Raw genomic sequence first — 18,392 nt, 5'->3', positions numbered from 1 at the left:
CGTGCTAAGTTCGGCCGGGCCGAATCTTATATACCCTCCACCATGGATCGCATTTGTCGAGTTCTTTTCCCGGTATCTCTTTTTAGGCAAAACAGAATATAAGAAAAGATTTGCTCTGCTATTAGAGCGATATCATATGTTGGAGACCTGTGTAAAATGTCAGCCAATTCGAATAAGAATTGCGCTCTTTGGGGGCTCAAGAAGTAAAATAGAGAGATCGATTTATATGGGAGCTGTATCGGGCTATAGACCGATTCAGACCATAATAAACACGTAAGTTGATGGTCATGAGAGAATCCTTCGTATAATTTCAGGCTAATCGGATAATAATTGCGACCTCTAGAGGCTCAAGAAGTCAAGATCCCACATCGGTTTATATGACAGCTATATCAGGTTATGAACCGATTTGAACCTTATTTGACACAGTAGTTGAAAGTAAGAATAAAATACGTCATGCAAAATTTCAGCCAAATCGGAAAGGAATTGCGCCCTCTAGAAGCTCAAGAAGTCAAGTCCCCATATCTGTTTATATGACAGCTATATCAGGTTATGAACCGATTTGAACCATACTTGGCACAGTTGTTGGATATCATAACAAAATACTTCGTGCAAAAATTCATTCAAACCGGATAAGAATTGCGCACTCTAGAAGTTCAAGAAGTCAAGTCCCCATATCTGTTTATATGACAGCTATATCAGGTTATTAACCGATTTGGTTATTAACTATACTTGGCACAGTTGTTGGATATCATAACAAAATACTTTAAGCCAAAATTCATTCCAATCGGATAAGAATTGCGCACTCTAGAGGCTCAAGAAGTCAAGACCCAAGATCGGTTTATATGGCAGCTATATCAAAACATGGACCGATATGGCCCATTTACAATACCAACCGACCTACACTAATAAGAAGTATTTGTGCAAAATTTCAAGCAGCTAGCTTTTCTATTTCGGAAGTTAGCGTGCTTTCGACAGACAGACGGACGGACAGACGGACGGAAGGACAGACGGACGGATGGACGGACATGGCTAGATCGACATAAAATGTCACGACGATTAAGAATATATATATACTTTATGGGGTCTCAGACGAATATTTCGAGTAGTTACAAACAGAATGACGAAATTAGTATACCCCCCATCCTATGGTGGAGGGTATAATAATAAATAAAAAAATTGCGTATGAGAAATCGCGATCCACCATGCCAGTCAAAGTGTTTTGAAAGCAGCCCACACTTGCCTGACTTTTAAAAGTTCTTTGAAAGTCCATAGGAAGCAGCTTATATATGGCCGAAGAATCACGAAAATTAATAAAAAATTTTAAGTAAAAAATGTATAATTTTTTAAGTTTTTTGCCTGTTAGGGCGAAAATCATTAAATTTTTACAATTTTTGTTTCTTTCTCTTTCGAGACGAGCTCAATGATCGGAGATGCAAATGAAAAAGGAAAGCCAACGATGGCAACACACACCAACCACTATGGGACGCGTTTAGTCTTTGGTTAGAAGACTTTTTAACCATATTAGGGGTGATGGCCTCAAGGGCCGTGCGTTGGTATGTTATATTTGAATCGTATTAATAGCGAAAACTCATCTATGATACAATTACCACATTGACCAAGCTCGACAACCATGCTTATTAGCTGTACTTTTTCCCAATGCATGTATTTTTGTGTAATGACAGACATTATTTCTGTGACAAATTACACTTCTTCCGTACTACACATGATTTTGGGCATCTATTGGATGGCTTCGAACGCTAAGACAACGGCAATGGCCCTCGCTGTTGTTCCGTGTGCCCAGGTTCGAATCCTGGCCGGGCTCTGCCGAATTTTTAATTTTTCAAGTTTTTTTGCCTGTTAGGGCGAAGTTTATTAAATTAATTAAATTTAAATAAAACAAGATTAAATAAAAATGTAATAAATAAAAAAAAAAAATAATAGATAATAAATAATAAATAAATTAAAAAAAAATTAATTTAGAAACATTTAATTCAATTATAATTATGTACTATTATATTAACTGAATCAATAACATTTTATTTACTCACCGAGACATCATCATTGGGATACATAAGCAATTCTCTATGCGAATCATTCTGTATAAGTGTTTTATTCTTTGCAATAAATCCCTCGAAGTCAATGGGTTCCACAACCAAAGGTTTATTCTAAAATTAGACAAAAAAAGAAAATACATTTATTGATACCTCAAAACACGCACATCATTATTTTTAGAAATGTCCATACTTAAGGGAAACTAAAATTAATTAATTAACTAATAGCTAGACCAAGATAACTATAAATATTATAGGTGGTAAACATTTCGTAAACTGTTATGTAAAGATTGAAAAATAAAAAAATATTTTTCATAGGCATCAAAGGAGTAAAACATGCACAGTGGTTAGAAATTTCTGCTGAATTTTCATTTTCAAGTTTTTTTTTTTGCCTGTTAAAGCGAAGACGAGACGAGCTCAATGATCGTCGCAATGGAAAAGGAGAGAGCTAGAGATCATCCCACACACCAACTACTGTGACACGCGTTTCGTCTAATTAAACTCTAATGGATCAAGGGAAATTTTCATTAAATACTATCTTTATTCATTTATTTATTTATTTTTTATTTATAATGATTACCGGCGGTAATCATTTTGGAGGCGATTTTGATTTGAAGCGTACAAAACAAGTTGGTTATTAAATATCAGGTGTCCCTTTGTCAACACGGGAAAAACTAGCTTAGTTCTTAACTCAAAGTACTATGAACAACAAGACGTGGAACTGTAGGTCTGTCGGACGGGCGGATATGATGCATTGTGCATGATGACTAAACCATTCATCCAAACGCTTCCACTGCTGGTGTGATATGAATCCTGATAATTCTGAGAATTTCTTTTCTTCAAAACTCATTTAAAACAATCGCTCCTTTGTGTGTAGCATTCGCTTGATTATTGGAGGCTACCGTAGCGCATAGGTTAGCATGCCCACCTATGACACTGAACGGGGAGAACATCAGAAAAAATTGTCAGTGGTGGTTATCCCCTCCTAATGCTGGCGACATTTTTGAGGTACTATGCCATGGAAAAACTTCTCCCCAAAGAGATGTCTTAGTACGCAAGCCGTTTGGACTAGGCTACAAATCGCAGATCCCTTATTTGAGAAGTTAGTCCATGTTTGTTAATGGAATGTTCATGAAGAATTTGCTATGTGCACTCGCTTTATCATTAGGCTTGAGAACTCGAAGATATGGATTACAAAAATATTTGCGTTTTTATGCGGAGTAGCTGCAAATTCGGCCGCGAACAGTCAGCGATTTCGAGAGGAAGGTCTCAGTGAGGGGTCAGGTGGCACTTACTCTTACTTAAATACTGAGAGCCAATGATACTCGAGTTGACAAGGCGGGTTATTGGAGTCTTTAACTAACCAATGACCAATATCAGCGTATGTTCCGAGGTAAAGGGCGGCGGGAGGCGAGCGTCGGATCTTGGAGCTAGCGGCTCGCGCCATCTAGGGATATATAGATTCGGATCATTACCTTGTTGCAGCAAAGGTTCGCACCCGTCTGAGCGAATGCAATCTGACATTGCACGGAATCTGGACGTTGAAAAGCTACAAACACAACAGATGGCAACAGCATAATCCACTCGACAGACCCAACTGCTTGATGAAAGCACTGCTTGTCCTGATGATATAACGGCGCAGTGGCAAACCACGTACTTGTGTACCGGTAGTCTCCCCCAAGAAACCCTTGGTACGACCAAGAGTGTCGAGAGCTACTGAAGCCAAGAATTGCGCCTGCAATCAGTAGCAACGCGTCAGATAAAGAAGAGGTATCGGGAGAAAAGGAGAGAGGAGAAACGTCTATTCCACAGAAAGAAGAAGGAAATGGAAAGACGTGAGTGTTAGCAAATTGAGATGTACAAGTGTCAGAATGAACTCCGGAAATTCTTCCAAAGAATCAAACCGATGGCTTTGGTACAGGCACATCCTTCTGCAGAGACAAAGAAGAAAATCTGGTAATTCATACAGACAGTGTGCTGAGGATATGGAATGAACATTTAACCAAGCTGCTAATATCCGACGATGGCGGCGAAGAAAATACCGAAGGATCAATCCCTGATGATAGTATAGAATGTTTGCCTCCTAGTCAGAATGAGGTCCAAGTAGCTGGGACCCGACTGAAGAACAACAAGGCAACAGGAGCCGACGGGTTGCCCGCAGAACTTAAGACCGTCTGCGTGATCGGACCATAAGAACGCATACCCGATGATTGGAACCTCAGCATACTATGACCGGTACACAAGGAAGGAGACCAGACGGATTGTGCCAACTACAGAGGAATAAGTTTCTCCCCATCGCATACAAGATACTCTCGAGCGTACTGTGTGAAAGATTTAAACATAAACTTAATGAGAAAATTAGGCATGCTGCTTAAGGCTTGGTAAATCAACCATGGACCAGATATTCACACTGCGCCAAATCCTCCTCCTGCCTACTTTCGAATAAGTAGGCAGTTTAGAAACAAGGCCACCTCTCGACAGACGAAAATTACACTATACTAGATACTGATACTATCCGTGTTATATGGTGAGACAGTGCTTAGAGTGTTTGAGAGAAAGAGTCTTCGGAAAAATTTATAGACCAGTATGCGTTAATGGAGAATATCGGCGTCGTAAGGACCACGAGCTGTATGACGACAATAGCATAGTTACACGTATCAAAATACAACGGCTGCGTTGGCTAGGTCATGTTGTCAGAATGGATGAAGAAGCTCCAGCTAAGATGACTTTTTAAGGCAAACACGATGGTACACGCAAACCGGAATGACCAAAAGCCAGATGGAAAGATCAAGTGGTTGGAGACACCTCGAAACTTGGTGTCATAGATTATAGAAGGAGCGCAGAAGATCGAGGAATGCTATTCTGAGTTCGGCTTATGGGACAAACGTTCTGCCATAGCCAATTAAAGTAAAGTATAACAAGTATGGACCGTACTTGTCATAGCTTTAAGAAGTCATAAACATCACCATATCCAAAATTTGAATCAGATAGTAATTGAGGGCGCAATTAGGGGTCCAAGAATTCAATTCGGGCGAAAGGTTTGTATGGGAGCTATATCTGGTTATCGACAGATTTGGATCACACTTGACACGGCTGTTGGAAGTCATAGCAAAACTTTACGTTCAAAATAACAGACAAATCAGGTGGTAATTGCGCCTTTCGGAGGCTCTAAAAGTCAAATCTGAAGATCGGTTTATATGGCAGCTATATCAGGTTACGGACCGATTAAGACCATACTTGGCACACCTGCAAAATTTGAGCCAAATCGGATAAGAATGGCGGATATATTTGAATGTATAAATAATTTTGATCCTTTGATCCTCTTCACATTTAGCGATTTACGATTTCACGATTTAGCCATGTGCGTCCGTCTGTCGAAAGCACTTTAAATTTCTAATGAGTAAAGTTAGTTAAAATTTGTACAGGCACTATTAGAGTAAGTCGGTTGGGATTGTAAATGAGCCATATTGGTCCATGTTTTGATTTAGCTGCCATATAAACCGATCTCGGATCAGGAGCTTCTAGAGGGCGCAATTCTTATCCAGCCAATAAAAAAAACCCCATAGGCATTTCTTGTTGTGACCTCTCATTATACTTTTTTAATTTTTGCCTAAAAAAAAACCGTCCAAAGAAATTGACAAATGCTTGGCAACGGAACTTAAGACGCTTTTACTTGTTTGTTGTTGCTTTTTTTTTTAATTCCGTCATACTGTGCAGCATTAAGAAAGGTCGTGATGTAATTTCACAATCTTTAAGGGTGTGTGCATGAGGACGGGCCAAATCGTTTTTGGTTTGTTACGAAAAGACATGCAAATCCTTGGGGAATTGTAAAAGGCTTATGGCTTATTTGAATGTATATAACAAAATGTCTCAAATGATTTTGGTAGGCAATCACTTAAGAGGAAAAATTAAAAAATAAAACACACCTCAGACAATAGAAGTATATAAATTTGATGAAAATGAAAAGCTATCGACATAAACTAAAAAACAATAAATAAATTTTGTTTATTCACCTAACCAAGGACAATGAAAATTTTTAGGTATTTCAAATAAAACATTCATAGTTTTGGAAAGCTTTTAAATAATCAAATACTTTTCTACTACAAAAGCAGCTGTCGCTAATGACGCAGAAGACGATAGCGATGATAACAATCAGAACTAGAAGAGAGGAATAACATAAAATACGGTCAAGGTTAGTTACAACATTGTTTGGCTGGCTGTCCGTCAGAGGCAGGGCCTCTGTGGATAAGCGCTGACAGATTTGCCACCATCATCATGATGCAAAGTGCGAATGCTCTGCCTTCTTCTGACATCTGAAGACGATGATCATCTGCGTCATTACTTGGGGGAAAGACAAATTGTTTAAACAGCACTAAATGGTCATGGTGAACTAAACACTTGCAAACACTTTTTCATCTTCTCCATCTCCTTTGATAGCAATCAATAAACAAGAGCCATAAACATTTTTACAAGGCTTCTGCAACAAATTTTTCAAATATAAACAATAATTCGAAGGGCATTGAACGTCTGTACATAAAGGAACGAACTTTAGTTTTTTGGAACATTTTCATTCCAAAAATTCCTATTTCTATTTTTTAATCGCACAAAGCTTTGGAATTTTGCGTTATTGTGTATTCTAAAGTTTATTTGCCAACACAAAGCTGCCAGCCCATTAACATAATTTTCCTATTTTTTTTTTATATGTTTTGTTAAACAACAAACTTTGAACAGAATAACCGCAAGGGAATATGGAATAAACCCCTAATGTCTTAAAATTAAGTTAAACAACCATTGAGGCAAATTTGAAAATGATTTATGGGATCTTTTTTGAAAATTTTTTACAAAATATATTTGGCTTTAAAAAAAGTGGTGGGAAATAATTGGCTCAAATTCAAATATGTTAATATTACAAGAGAAAACAAATTTATGTTTGTGTCTAAAGATTTAACAAGTCAAATAGAGACAAATTTATTTATTAGGTATGAAGAAATACCTAAATTAAAAAACAAAACGTGGCATTTTAAGAGTAAAAGAAAACTAACCCATTAAAGATGATTGTTTGAAAAAAAATATTTTTTTTTTATTTTATATTCATTTAAATTCACTGTGAATTTATTTTATTAAAAATTTAGAATTATAGAATATATAATTATTTTGTTTGGTTAACTATTTTTTTCACTTGTTTTTTTTTTTATTTTATCCTAGGCACTCAGTATTTGTGCAAGAGCCGGTGCCACCCGGCCTCTCACAGAGACTCTCCGCTCAATAACGCTAATTGTCCGCGACTACCATTGCAGCTACTCCGTATGGCCGCGCCTGGTAGCTCGCAGCTAAGCTTCACGTGACAGCAAAGAACACCACACAAATCGGACCTCAAAGTTCCAACCTGTGTGATGCACATAGCTATCCCATGCCGGGATAACCTGATAAAGGTGACATATAAACCGATCTGGGATCTTGACTTCTTGAGCCTCTATAGGCCGAAATAATCTTAATTTGGCTGAAATTTTGTACAACGGCGTCTCCCATGACCTTCAACATACGTGTCGAATATGGTCTGAATCGTTCTACAGCCTGATACAGCTCTCCTATAAATCGATCTCCCTATTTTACTTCTTCAGCCTCTAAAGGGCGCAATTCTCATTAGATTTGGCTGAAATATTACACAATGACTTCTACTATGATCTCCAACTTTCATTTTCATTTTACAAAATTTTTCGCAGGTATTTTTTTGGTCTAAGAACTATTGATTGATTTGGTCCAAAAACTATTGATTTTGAAAAAAAACGGCCCAAAATTAAATATCGCTTCCATGTATATCTTTAATCCGATATGCCCTTTTAAGTCTTTAGTATACACACATTTGGTCCATTCGTTACCAATTTTAGTATTAGATTTTTTGGGTGTGTGTGTGTGTATAGCTCCCATTTATATTTTTCATACACTTTGACCTATTAAGGCTGTAGAAGTCTGAATTTTAGTCCGATCTTTACCAAATTTGGCAGTGCTTTTTCGATGTTGTAATAAGTGTGCAAAATTTCATCAAAATCGGTTCAGATTTAGACATATCTCCAATATATATATTTCATTCGATGTGCCCTTTTAAAGATGTAGAAGGCATAATTTTAGTCCGAATTTGTCACAAAGTGCTTTTTTTACGTCCTAATATGTGTGCAAAATTTCATCAGAATCGGTTCAGAATTAAACATAGCTTCCATATACATATTTTTCCAATATGGTCTTTTAAGACTGCAAAAGCCACAATTTTGGTCCGGAGGCCACCGTAGCGAAGAGGTTAGCATGTCCGCCTATGACGCTGAACATCCAGGTTCGAATCCTGGAGGGAACATCAGAAAACATTTCGGCGGTGGCTATCCCCTCCTAATGCTGGTGACATTTGTGAGGTACTATGCCATGTAAAAACTTCGGCTATAAAAAGGAGGTCCCTGAGCTTAAAATTAAATCGGACAGCACTCATTGATATGTGAGAAGTTTGGCCCAGTTCCTTAATAGAATGTTCATGGGCAAATTTGGAATTTGCTTTACCACATTTTGCACGAGATGTTTTGTTTCACGTTCCAATATGTGTGCAAATTTCATCAACATTGGTCCAGATTTATATGTAGGTTAGGTACGGTATGAGTGCCTAGATTTATATGTAGCTCTCATGTATATTTTTTAGCCTATATTTGCCTTTAAAACTGCACTAGCTAAAATTTAAGTCCTATTGCAAAAACATCTTGCTCTTCTATTCCATATTACAAAATAAAAGGCTGACAAGATTTAGACATAGGTTCTATTGATTAAAAGTTGTGCGTAGACTCGTTGGTGTAGGGTATTATATAGACGCCAGCGTCCGACTTTAGCCTTTCTTTACTGGTTTTGCTTTATTTTTCATTTGTTGTTACACATAAATTGAAAAAATAAATCGACATGCTTAATAAGAATGTTTCCAGATTACATTATTCGTGTTGCGCAATTGGAAAAATTCCACATTATTCATAAAATCACCTTCAGCACTACAACTTCCTTTCGATATTGATAGTACGCTCCCACTCGTACGTATGGTGTATGGTAAAAATCACTTGATTCATAATTTTTCATTAATGAAATCATCAGAATTGTAGTGCAAGGCGGCAGAGCTTCCATTTGGTTTTTCTCTTGTTTTTCTTCAATCTCTCTTAAACGAAGGCTGTTTTTCAATTTAATTCAATGGAAGTTCATTGAGTTTATCGCTCAATAGCATCACAATTATTTCCTCCAAAGCAAAATGCATGCAAATGACGAATGGTATTTTGTTGAACAGCAGCAGAAACAGAGGCAGACGATAGATAGTGACGAAGCAAATTAGTACATGGAAACAAATTTGGTTTTTGTTTTTATTTATGGATAATAGAAATCAAATTTTAACATTTTATTTGGGAAATATTTTGAACAAGATTCATGATAAATTTAATAAAGGTATAATATGAAAGTATCAAATCAAAGATCAACTTTGCATGAGACCTATATCAAAATCTGAACCAACACGGCCCATTTGCGACCCCAAAAGATCAACAAACACTAAGAAGTTTCTGTGTATGGCTAGATCGACTTAGAATGTCAACATCACGTCAGATCAATGTTTGGAGGTGTTACAAAGGGAATGGCGGGTTTTGTTTACCATTCAGTGGTTGGTATACATAATTTTGAATTTGGGAACTCCTTAAAACTTGCAATTTCTGCTGATTTATCTTTCTTTGTACATGGCTAATATAGATATAGATGACATTGTCACTCATATTGTCTTTGACGACCTTATGGCTGACAGCATAAACATGATAAATTTAATAAAGGTACTTTACATGAGAGTTATCCTAATCTGAACCAACACCGCCCATTTGCGATCCCAAAAGATCAACAGACACTAAGAAGTAGCTGTGCATGGCTAGATCGACTTAGAATGTCAACATCACGTCAGATCAATGTTTGGAGGTGTTACAAAGGGAATGGCTGGTTTTGTATACCATTCAGTGGTTGGTATACATAATTTTGAATTTAGGAACTAATTAAAACTTGCAATTGCAAAAAAAAAAATTTTTTGTCGTACATGGCTAACATAGATGACATTGTCACTCATATTGTCTTTGACGACCTTATGGCTGACAGCCTTATCGCTGCAAAACTATATCTCTGCTATCACAATGGCAGACTGTCGCTACAACAAAGCCCCAAAATCAAATGTCGTCTATAATGTGGTGCAAGATTTGATATTTGAATTGCCTTGGTGACATTATCCCTCATATTTTCTTGAATGGTTTTTATCGAAATTATAACGCTGAACATCTGGGTTCGAATTTTAGCGAGATCACCGGAAAAAAATTTTTATTTGTGAGTATGCCCTCACAAATGCAGGTAAGACTTCTGAGATCTGTGGCCATTTACAAATTGCTTCCCGCCACGGGATACTATTACGAGAAACTATTACGAGAAGCTGCGAGCTACCGGGCGCGTCCACAGGTTGCGGATAGTGGAACGCTTCATACGGCGTAGCTGCAACGGCAGTCGCGGACACTCCGCGGTATCGAGCGGAGGGTCTCAGTGAGAGGCCGGGCGACATCGGCTCTTCCGCAAATACTCAGTGCCTATGATGCTTGATATGACAAGGCGAGTTATTGGCGCCTTTAAATAACCAATGTCCAACCTGTTCCCGCGGCGATCGGTCCTTTGGACCGGAACGAACTTGCTCACCTATAGGAGCTTGACGAGGATCGCCACCTCCATATGCAAATGTGGTTACAAAAACAAATTGCTTTTACCAAGTAAAACTTCTACACCAAGTGGTATAGTCCTGATGATCGCCGTTAAGGCTATAAAAAGAATGTCATTTAGGGTTAGGTTAGGTAAGAGTGGCAGTCTTTACAGACTCACTTAGACAAATTTAAATTCATTGTGGTACCAAAGGATCTACAGACCAAGGCTTCTGGCGGAAATCGAACCAACGACCCTTGCACTGGTAATCCAAGCACGCTACCAACTCGGCTACCGGGGCGCCTGTCATGTCATTTATTATTAGGCTAAATCTTTAGAACTGGCCACCATCGACCCGAACCAGATCGTAGAAAACACAAGGGAAATAAATCAACAGCTTCCAACTACATTGGGCCCCATTTGATGATGTCTAACCGAAAGATAGGTTTATGTGGCAGCTGTAGCTAAACATAAACTAACAAGACATTGAGGCCTGATCCAGTTTTCGAAAACGCAACGCAAAAAACTGGAAACGTCTATGTTTGAATGCATACTCTTATCAAATCTATATATTAGGAGGAAGCTCAAGTGATTTCAAATCTTTAAAGAGAAGGACCTATTAAATATAGGCTAAACAATTTTTTGCGTTTCGAGAATTCGAAAGCCGGAATAGGCCTGATTGTCTTGCATGTTGTCATCCATTACATGAATCTAAATTTTTATACTCACCGCCATAGGATGGGGGTATACTAATCTAGTCATTCCGTTTCTAACACCTCGAAACATTGATCTAGGACCCCATAAAGTATATATATTCTTGATCGATCCATCCGTCCGCTTAAAATTATACCCAGATACTTTATATTGATGTTTGTCGTTGGGGATTGCAAATGGGCCATATCGGTACAGATTTAGATATAGCTCCCATATAAACCAATCTCCCGATTTGACTTCTTGAGCCCATGGAAGCCACAATCTTTGCCCGATTTGGCTGACATTTTGCACATAGTGTTCTGTTATGACTCCCAACAAACTGTGACAATTACGGTCCAAATCGGTCAAGAGCCTGATATAGCTTCCATATAAACCAATCTCCCGATTTGACTTCTTGAACCCATGGAAGCCATAATTTTTGTCCGATTTGAATGAAATTTTGCACAACTTTCAACATCTGTGCCAATTACGGTCCAAATCGGTCAAGAACCTGATATAGCTCCCATATAAACCGATCTACCGATTTGACTTCTTGAGCCCCTGGAAGGCTCAATTTTTATCCGATTTGGCTGAAATTTTGCACATAGTTTTTTGTTATTACTCCTAACAACGGAGCCAAGTACGGTCCAAATAGGTCTATAACCTGATATAGCTCTCATATAAACCGTCCTCCTGATTTGACTTCCTAAGCAACCAGAAACTGCCATTTTTGTCCGATTTGGCTGAAATTTTGCGCATAGGTTTCTATTTTGACTTCTAACAACTGTTCCAAGTACGGTTTAAATCTGTGTATAATCTGATATAGATCCCATATAAAACGATCTGCCGATTTGATTTCTTGAGCTCCTGGAAGCGGCAATTTTCATCCGATTTGCCTGAAATTTTTACATGGTGTTCTGTTATGACTCCCAACAACTGTGCCAAGTAGGTTTCAAATCTATCACGAACATGATATAACTCCCATATAAACCGATCTCCGATTTGAATTCTTTAGCTCTCACAAGCCGCTATTTTTTCCGATTTGGCTGAAATTTTGCATATAGTGTTCTGTTATGACTCTCAACAACTGCGCCAATTACGTTCCAATTCGGTCTATAACTAGATGTAGCTCCCATATTTTAGCAGAATCCATGTTCGTGGGTTCCCAAGATTCGGTCCGGCCGAAATTAGCAAGCTTTCACTTGTTTTTGTTTATTTCTCACATAGATATCATAGTTGGAAGCTATCTCGTGCTACCAGTTCAGGCGAAGTGGGTTCGATTCATACCATAGACTTTTTTCGAATAGTTATCAAAGTAAGTTTGACTGCGGCCACTAAAACCTTACCCATCCTACTTACACATTCTACAACATTCTCTAGATTTTTATCTTCCCAAAGCCTTTTTAAACATTTTTGTGTATATATGCAGCAAAGTGGAAAATTGAATTGTACTATTGGCATTTCCAGCGTCGTTGATTAAACTTAAGTGAATTGTATTCTGAACCAATGCTGCAATAGATTGAACAGAAATTGATCCACTCACATTGTAAAAAACCCGATTTTTTTCAATAGAATAATGGATTCAACGAACCATTTGCTTCGTGTTGCTTGCAATGGACAGAAATGTGTTGCCATAGAGACGGCGGGCCAATTCAGGCATATTCGCATTGTAAGTAAATAACGACCTATTGACTTCTGGCTTTTGTGAGTTGCATCCCAAAAAACAAATCTCAAATATCAAACCAATTGCATTTTTATTTCGACATGAATATTGGGAATCTCAAAAAAAAAAATGGAATTAAAAAGCCACTTAGTCATTGCATTCCTTATGGCTAGAATTTTCAGTTCAGTACACAGTGCATTATGATTTGAATATACATACTCAAAATTTGAAACGCTTAATATGCGTTCTTTTATAGTTCGATCCAATTTCAAACTAAGTTCCCATGTTTGTGTTGGCCCCACCAGATATGGAACATAAAAAAAATGAATGAAAATGTAAACAGCAACCGCAAATTGTGGTCTATCGAAAAGAGCACGTGTGGTCTATAGGGTGGTTTAGATAATGGAAAATAAAATATTTCTCAAAAAATACCATACCTAAATTTCTATTTAAATGTGATAATTAATTTACTATATTATTAGAAATTTCCATAAAATTTTTTGTTTTGCTAGAAATTTGTATTTAAAAATAAATCATCCAGAGGCGGTTTAATCCAGCAACCACAAAGTTGGTAATAGCACACGCATTAAATAACGAAAAAAAAAAAAATAAAAAATATTTTTCATACATGCTTCCTTTTATACATGTGTAGGCAACTTTTTGGTCATTGGCTTTCTCCCCTGGCATACCAAAATTGCAATGCAAGGGGAGTTGAAGCAATATAAAGCCAAAAATGTTTAATCGATGTTTGATTGAACCTCCGCCCAGTTTGGCAGCTTGTATGGCTTGTATTTGCTATCGTTTAATGTAAAAAGGGGTTAAGTGTTTTTTATCACCCAGAAGTCAATTCAATCAAAATAAAAAAACAACAACAAAATATATATGATGGTACTTAAAGAGGGAACAAGAGAAGGTTTATAGGGTAATAGTTTTTCGATACAATTTTTTTTTATATAGGAAATTATAATAAAATTTCTTTGATTTGATTTTCAGAAAACTTTGTTTTTAGCTGAAAACTTTTATTTGTATACCCACCACCGTAGGAAGGGGGTATATTCATTTATTCATTCGGTTTGCATCACATCGACATATTAATTTCCGACCCTACAAAGTATATATATTTCTAAGACAATTAAACGATGTCCGTGTGTCTATCCGTCTGTCCATCCGTCTGTTGTAATCACTCTACAGCCTTCGAAAATTCAGATATTGAGCTGAAACGTTAGCACACATACGTCCCAAATCGGACCATATTTGAATATAGCTGCTATATAGACCGATCTGCCGATAAAGGGCCTAAAGCCCATAAATGCTTTATTTTTTATCAGATTTCGCTGAAATTTTAAACACTGAGTAGCTTAAGGCTTCCCGAAATTTGACCCAAATATGGTTCAGATCGACCTATATTTATATAGCTGCCATATATACCGATCTGCCGATAAAGGGTCCGAAGCCCATAAAAGCCATATTTATTACCCGATTTCGCTGATATTTGAAACAGTGGGTTATTTTAAGCCTACCGACATCTGACCTAAATATGGTTCAGATCGGACTATATTTAGATATAGCTGTCATATAAACCGATCAGAAGCCCAAAAAAAGCTCTATTTTTTACCCGATTTCCCGGAAATTTGAAACAGTGTGTTATTTGAAGTCTCCCAACATCTGATCTAAATAGGGATCAAAATGGACTATATTTAGATCCGCCGATAAAGGCGCTTAAACCCCCATAAAAGGGTTATTTTTTAACCGATTTCGCTGAAATTTAAAACAGGATGTAATTTTATGCCTCCCAACATAGGACCAAATATGGTTCAGATCGGATCGGTTAGATATAGCTGCCATATAGACCGATCTGCCGATAAAGGGTCTGAATCCCAAAAAGGCTCTATTTATTACCCGATTTACCAGAAATTTGAAACTGTGGGTTATTTTAAGCCTCCCGACATCTGACCTATATATGGATCAAAACGGACTATATTTAGATATAGCCGTCATATAGACCGATCTCCCGATAATGAGTCTGAAGCCCTTAAAGGCTCTATTTATTACCCGATTTCGCTGAAATTTTAAACAATGGATTTGATAAGCCTCCCGGCATCTGACCTAAATATGGATCAAAACGGACTATATTTAGATATAGCTGCCATATATACCGATCTGACGATAAAGGGGCTGAAATACATAAAAGATTTATTTTTTAACCGATTTCGCTAAAATCTGAAACAGGATGTAATTTTATGCCTCCCAAAATAGGACCAAATCGGATCGGACTTTATTTAGATATAGCTGCCATATAGACCGATCTGCCGATAAAGGGTCCAAAGCCCATAAAAGCTTTATTATTTTTTAACCGATTTCACTGAAATTTGAAAGAGTGAGTAATTTTACGCTTTATAACATCCGACTCGAATATGGTTCAGATCGCACTGTATGGTGTCATATAGACGGATATGCCGGTTAAGGGTCTGAAGCTCATAAAAGTTTTATTTATTATCCGATTTTGTTGAAATTTGAAATACAAAATTCAAGGGTGACTTTATTAGACCACTCAATGTCCGTGCCGAATTTGGGTGCATAAGTTATTAAATCTTCACCGGATTGTGACGAAAGGGGGTTTACATATCCAAAGTTCGGCCCGGCCGAATTTAATGCCTTCTTACTTGTTATCTTATTGTACCCTCCATCATAGAATGGTGGTATACCAACATCGTCATTCCGTTAGCAAAATGCAAATTTTCCCATGAATACTCCATTTAGGAACATGGTTTAAGCAAGCTCATCAAGTTTAAGCTCAATGGTAAGAATAGGGCTGGCAAAATATCGATGACGCTATCGATATTTTCGATTTATAATATCTCAAAAATTATAACTTAAAAAAGCCGGGACCAAGCCTGATACCTTCTATCGCCATATCGCGTTGAAACACATTTTTCTATCCCATGTAGCATGTAGCTTTCATATTATCCACTATATATTAGAACAAGAAGAATATAGTTCTACAAGTCTACCATTCGTTAAGCGTACTCAATGTAAAATCATGTAAGAAGAAGACCAAAAAAAATATTTACTACTACTACTTGACTAAACAAAAATAAGCAATTCGACACCGAATGTATCCCTTAAGATACATTGCGCCTATAGAGGGCGCAATTTTTTATCCGATTAGGCTAACATTTTGTACAATGATTTCTCTCATGACTTCCAACTGACTTTATTAACCTAGGTTTTATTTGGTCTACTATGCATTGATATTGCTTCTATATATAAGTCGATCTCCTGATTTTTACTTCTTATTTTCGTTTGAAATATAAGTGATGGGAAATTAACGATAGTATTGATACTATTATTATTAAAACTATCGAAAGCATGCAAACTTTCAAACGAGTAGAGCTAGGTGATTGAAATTATGCACAAATACTTCTTATAGTGTTGGTCTGTTTAGATACTAAATGGGTCAAATCAGTCCATGTTTTGATATGGCTCCCATATAAACCGATACCTCAATGTCTGTTTGCGCTCTTATTCATGATAGCCAAATTGTTTTGAATAGCAACATACACTTGCTCAACTTTTATAAGTTCTCTGCAAAGCTATTCTTTGATAGAAAGCGATCTGGAAGATGTTCGAAAAATCACGAAACCGATATCTCAATTTGACTTCTTGAGCCTCTACAGGACGCAGTTATTATTTAATTTGCCTGAAATTTGGAAAATGGTATTGTTCCATAAGTTGATAGAGCTCCAATATTTTTGAAAAATGTCATTCAAAGAATTGTCCTATGCGATCTATGGTGGCGGATATATAAGATTCGGCCCGGCTGAACTTAACATGTTTTTTCTGTAAAACCAACTGAAATACTCGTAACATTTTTCAAACAGTTAATCAGCTGACAATTTGCCATCTCTTTTAGCGTATTGAAGTTGCCATCCCTATATAACGTTTGAATCGGTTGTCAGCATGCTTAGCATAACCCCATAGATGGCACTGCAATTATTGTTATTGCTGTTGAAGTTGCTTTAACACAATCCCCGCCTACAAGATTACAAGGTCATCTTGGTTCATAAACATTGTATTTTAGGTTAACCCTTAAACTGCAATGAAGACATCGAATAGCGAAATGAAACAGTGCAGTTGATGAAACAATTTAATGATCAAAATGGGTGTATCATGCGACTCGTTAAAGACCAAAACAGAATGAGGGCGTTGGGCATTGCTTTTGAGCGTTGCATTGAAAAATGCAACTCTGCAAACTAAAGCAATACGCAAAAGTTAAAGAATTTTCAACTTTGATGAGCGTGATTTTGTGTTGCCATACGTGAAGTAGTTTTTGTGTTTTTGGGCGTTAAAGCTAAAAGTTGTTTGACTTTGGAGCGTTCTTTGCGGGAACTGTTTGCAGAGCTGTATTTTTTATAGCAACGCTCAAAAACAAAGCTCAACGGGCTCATTCTGTTTTGCTCTTAAGTCTCGTTGTTTATTGACTGACTTCTACATTTGGTTGGTGCAAGTTCTTTACATGGCGAATATAAATCGAAATATTTAAAAAATAAGAAAATAACTTTCATTTTTGTCTTTAAAAATTTTTTAAATAAATTTGCCATTAATGTGAAACATCCACACCAACTTTCCAATCTATATAAAATACATATCTTTTTAGCCTTAAACATGCAAAGAATGTCTGTTGCATGTTTAGTTTTTAAATTCATAGGACCGCAACATGATGTGCACCATGGATAAACATTCAAATTTGCAGCTTCAATAAAATCAACAATTTGCTTTCAAAGGTCTCCTTTACTTTAACAGAAAGTTGTCAAAAGAAAACTTTCCATCATTAAATATCGAATTTTAGTCATGTTTAGGCGGCCGTGGTTTGCTGATTTGGAAGAGCTGGCACTCATTGACGATTAGCTGACGGTTGGGTGGTAGACAATTTCGCACTTTAGTACTTGAGTGCTGTTTATTTTTAAGCTGCGTTTAAGCATGGCTATAAAGCTTCACATTGTTGGCGGTGACGGACTTGCAATTTTTATTGCTTGGGAAAAAGTTGTCGTTTTTACACATGTCTTATTATGGTCCAAGAAAACCATTCAAGCGTTGCGTTTTTTTGTTCAAAAGTTTTTTTTAGGCACAAAACCACATTGAAACAAAAGCAAAATCTAAAAAACCAACAGGCCACACACATCAAAGTCATGGTCTAGTTCAGTTAAATTCAGGTTCAGTGTTAAATGCAAGAAAAGAAACCATAAACAAACAAA

At 37.0% G+C, this 18,392-nt stretch overlaps 1 protein-coding gene across 6 annotated transcripts in view; it reads right to left on the bottom strand.

The window, feature by feature from the left end:
* The window catches only part of LOC106081712 (dedicator of cytokinesis protein 9), a 93,756-nt gene that overhangs the window by 27,211 nt on the left and 48,153 nt on the right, over nt 1-18,392 (bottom strand). For all 6 annotated transcript variants that reach the window (XM_013243873.2, XM_013243876.2, XM_013243874.2 and 3 more), the window contains one exon: nt 2,049-2,165. In XM_013243873.2, coding sequence (XP_013099327.1) covers nt 2,049-2,165 — 117 coding nt within the window. The remainder of the gene's footprint in view (nt 1-2,048; nt 2,166-18,392) is intronic.

This window comes from Stomoxys calcitrans, chromosome 3 (assembly GCF_963082655.1).
Source record: "Stomoxys calcitrans chromosome 3, idStoCalc2.1, whole genome shotgun sequence".
Classification (NCBI taxonomy): domain Eukaryota; kingdom Metazoa; phylum Arthropoda; class Insecta; order Diptera; family Muscidae; genus Stomoxys; species Stomoxys calcitrans.
The sequence above is the reverse complement of the archived record's forward strand: the minus strand, read 5'-3'. Positions and strand labels throughout refer to the sequence as shown.